The 4,064-nt window shown below is 36.6% G+C and overlaps 1 protein-coding gene across 1 annotated transcript in view; it reads left to right on the forward strand.

Annotated features, from left to right (window-relative positions):
• Nucleotides 1–446: 446 nt before the first annotated feature.
• The window catches only part of LOC108578460 (laccase-like), a 7,598-nt gene continuing 3,980 nt past the window's right edge, over nucleotides 447–4,064 (forward strand). Inside the window, exons 1-5 of the mRNA XM_017941807.1 lie at nucleotides 447–489; nucleotides 797–1,013; nucleotides 2,196–2,480; nucleotides 3,080–3,353; nucleotides 3,757–3,958. Of these exons, the coding sequence (XP_017797296.1) occupies nucleotides 447–489; nucleotides 797–1,013; nucleotides 2,196–2,480; nucleotides 3,080–3,353; nucleotides 3,757–3,958 (1,021 nt within the window). The remainder of the gene's footprint in view (nucleotides 490–796; nucleotides 1,014–2,195; nucleotides 2,481–3,079; nucleotides 3,354–3,756; nucleotides 3,959–4,064) is intronic.

Here is a 4,064-nt window from a genome sequence, read left to right on the forward strand (position 1 = left end):
TATACAGGGTGTCCCAGGTCGAAATGTTATTCTGTTGTTTCCTTCGTTTCGTATTATTTAACGAAGCTCTAAAAGACTTCTGTTTGTATAACATTTTTTTTTTTATTTCGATCCATAGAATATACTGTCAACGTGTGGCCATTAAAACCTGGGACACCCTGTATATTGTTAGGAATTAAACCTTGCTGTGATAATTACCTATGAGCTTATTTCCATTTGAAATATTTAGTACTAACACTGTTCTGATTGATCTGCTATCACCGATGAAAGCGATTCCATGTAAATTTGGCTGTAATTAAGGGGAAATATCTACAAATATTGCATTGGAAGGGGGCTAATCTTATCAAAAAGTTAATCTACATTAAGCTAAAGATCTAAATACCGTTGATATTATATAAATTCAATTCGGCAGTGAATCTTGCCGCAATTAAGACCTGGTAATAAATATGATCTGGAATACGCTTTTACTTGCTGTCCTCATTTGCACCGGTAAGATTTACTTTTTCTTTCTCAAAAAATTCGTCGGGATAATTAGAAAATATCAACGTTTGTGTAAAATAAAAAAAACATAATTGACCTTGCAAAAGAAAACAGAGAATTATATTATTCATAATTTGAAGCTGTTTAAATTGCGTATAAAAATTTTCTCGTACCACCATAGTTAGAGTTTCACGTGGTTTTGTGATACAAATTGATCACAGCTTAAACGAACAGCTCGTGCAAATAAAGTTCATTTATAAACATTTTACAGTGTGTCTTCTCGAAGTGTGATTTAACAATGCTCTTCTGCTCTCAGTTTCAGGGCAAGATGTGGACGTAGAACACGTTATCGCGGGTTACGTACCTGGAATCAGTGGTATGGTACCAATTCCCCAAAGAGACTGTCTGAACAATGAAATTCGTTCGAATGGTTACTTGTCAAACTCCCTGGAGTGTGCTCGAACATGTAGGATAGGAGAATCGAGGATGTGTTATTACAAGTTCGTGGTTGAACGATATCCTGTTAATGGCCAGTAAGTACACCTGAAGAATATTAACCCTTTCGCTGCGGCAAGTTTTATTAGGTAGCATGCGTGATAGACGGTAGATGTTCAAATCTTTTGCTATGGCGCTTTCACGTTTTATTGAATTAAGGTGCAAGTGTGCAACGGGTAAAAGTTAGGGATTAAATTGAGGCGAAAGTGGGGCGAAAGTTGCTAAAAGTCGCAAAGCGAGAAAATTTTCGAAGCGCCTATAGGCACGAAGGGCACAATTAGAGAAAATATTCGAAACGCCTATAGCCTCCAAGGGCACAGCGCGAAAAAATATTCAAAACGACTATAGGTGTCAAAGACAGTGCGAGAAAATATTCACAGCGCCTATAGGCGCCAAGGACACAGCGCGAGAAAATTTTCGAAACGGCTATAGGCGCGAAGAGCGTAGTACGAGGAAAATTTTGAAAACGCCTACAGGGGCCAAAGACAGTGCGAGAAAATTTTCACAGTGCCTATAGGCGTCAAGGACACAGTTCATTAAAATTTTCGAAGCGAATATAGTCGCCAAAGACACGGTCCGAGAAAATATTCACAATGCCTATAGGCGCCAAGGACACAGTGTCTATAGGCGCCAAAGACACAGTTCATTAAAATTTTCAAAGCGAATATAGTCGCCAAAGACACGGTCCGAGAAAATATTCACAATGCCTATAGGCGCCAAGGACAGTGTCTGTAAGCGCCAAAGACACAGTGCGAGAAAATTTTCAAAATGCTTGTAGGCGCCAAGTTCACAATGTGAGATAATTTTCAAAGCGCCTATAGGCGCCAAAGTCACAGTGCGAGAAAATATTCACAGCGCCTATAGGCGCCAAAGACAGTCCAGGAAAATTTTCAAAGCGCCTATAGACGCTAACAGTAGTGCAAGGGTTAATATTGAAAACCTACAAAATTTCTTTGACAGTCGAATCAAACAAATTTTTCTATATCCAAAGCTTAATAAATTCATCATATTCTTTTTCTGTACGTTATTTCCACAAAACCAATTTTAAATATTACCCACGAAAAATCGTTCCCATGACTAATTGTAAGCTTCTATACTTACAGTTGCAATCTTACTGCTGCTATTTCTTTCAAATTAACAACAGCAACGTATCAGAATTTTCAATTTCAGAAAATTCAGAAATTTCAGTAATTTTTAATACAACAATTTTTTCCTTTTAGAGCATGCAACTTGTGCATGCCTAACGTTACCAACACCGTGTGCGCCAATTGCCAATGCGTTCCCGGGGACGGCACGCAGCGGATGGCTCTAACCGTGAACAGAATGTTGCCTGGACCAACTATACAAGTCTGCATAGGGGATCGTGTCGTGGTGGATGTTGTAAATATGTTGAAGTCAGACTCATTGACGATCCATTGGCACGGTCTATTCCAACAAGGTTCTCCGCATTACGACGGGGTTCCACATGTAACGCAGTGTCCGATCAATTTTCAAGACACGTTCAGGTGAATCCAATTATGTGGGAGATTTTAGAAGCAGAGTCGGAAGGAAATGTTTCGACAAATGTTTGAACAATTGAAATATTATGAAATTCTGATATTTGAATTTTTTTACTTCTGCAATTGCTATTACACATATTTTTATAGAAACTTTTAGCGATCGATGGCTTTCCTGGCTTTTTTGCGCTTATAAATTTGCAAATAGTTTGTAATCGTACAAATCACTTCATTCTGCAAAAAACTAAATTAAGAATGAGAAAAAAATATTTTTATCTATAGCGAACTGTGAAAATAGATAAAATTCTGATATTTATATTTCCTTATTTCTGCAATTGCAGTTACACATATTTTTATAGAAACTTTTAGTAATCAATGGTTTTTATAGTATAATATTTTAGCACTGATAAATTGACAAATAGTTTGCAATCCTATGAACTACTTTACTCTGCACAAAAATTTAATAATGAGCTGTTTTTAAAGACATTCACTTCCCAAAATAAATAAAACAAAGAGTTCTTCTTAATTTTCGACCTAAAGCTTCAATAACTTCAACTTTATTCAATAACTTCAACACTTTTACATAAAAGAAGCTAAATTTTTCGTAGATATCAATTTGACGTCAACAATGGCGGCACTCATTTATGGCACGCTCACACCGGATCGCAGAAATTGGACGGTATTTTTGGCAGTTTCATCGTTCGTGTACCGTCTGTGGAAGAACCGTATTCTCATCTGTACGACTACGATTTGGCAAGTCACGTGATTGTTATTAACGATTGGTTCAAGGAAGAATCTACCAATCGAATTCCAGGTCGAAGGGCTGGCGAGACTCGGCACACCGCTGAAGCGTTTTTAATTAACGGAAAAGGAAGATACGTTGTAAGTACGCCATTTTTTATCGAATTATTTAACAATAAAAATTCAAATTATTCGTAAACACTTTGCGGACAGAGGACTATGTGCCATTTCGAAGCAGGTACTGATTATTTGTGTAACACATAATTAGGTCACTGCTTCAGTTTTTTTTTTTCAAACCAAATTATATCAAAATTTTATAAAAATGAATTATATCAAAAAGTATTTTTATTGCTTAAAATTGTGAGTTTATTGGTTGCTTTCACAGTGCTTTGTGAACGAATATACATGTAAGTCTATCGTCCTCAAAGAGTTAGGTTAAAAGCTGTTCCATTTTTATTTTCAAGTTACTTCTGTGTTTTTATTGTAATTTTTCTATTCTGAACGATTCTGCCCACGATTTATGCTAATTTCACGTGAACCGTAGGATTCCAGTGGTACCACGACAAACATCCCCTTCGAAGTGATCACTGTCAGCGCTAACCAACGTTACCGTTTCCGTTTAATTAATTCCTTCTGCACCGTTTGCCCGGGACAATTGATTATCGAAGGACATAATGTTACTGTGATCGCGTCCGATGGTCAGCCTATCGAACCTGTTTCGGTTAATTCTATTATTTCCCTTGCTGGTACGGTGTTAACGGAAATTGATTATTAATTTGTATTTCAAATCATTCGATATCAACTTTTTTTTAATTTCCATTATTTCCTGTTTAATTTCTATATATTCTATGT

Source organism: Habropoda laboriosa, unplaced genomic scaffold (genome assembly GCF_001263275.1).
Source record: "Habropoda laboriosa isolate 0110345459 unplaced genomic scaffold, ASM126327v1 scaffold59, whole genome shotgun sequence".
Lineage (NCBI taxonomy): Eukaryota > Metazoa > Arthropoda > Insecta > Hymenoptera > Apidae > Habropoda > Habropoda laboriosa.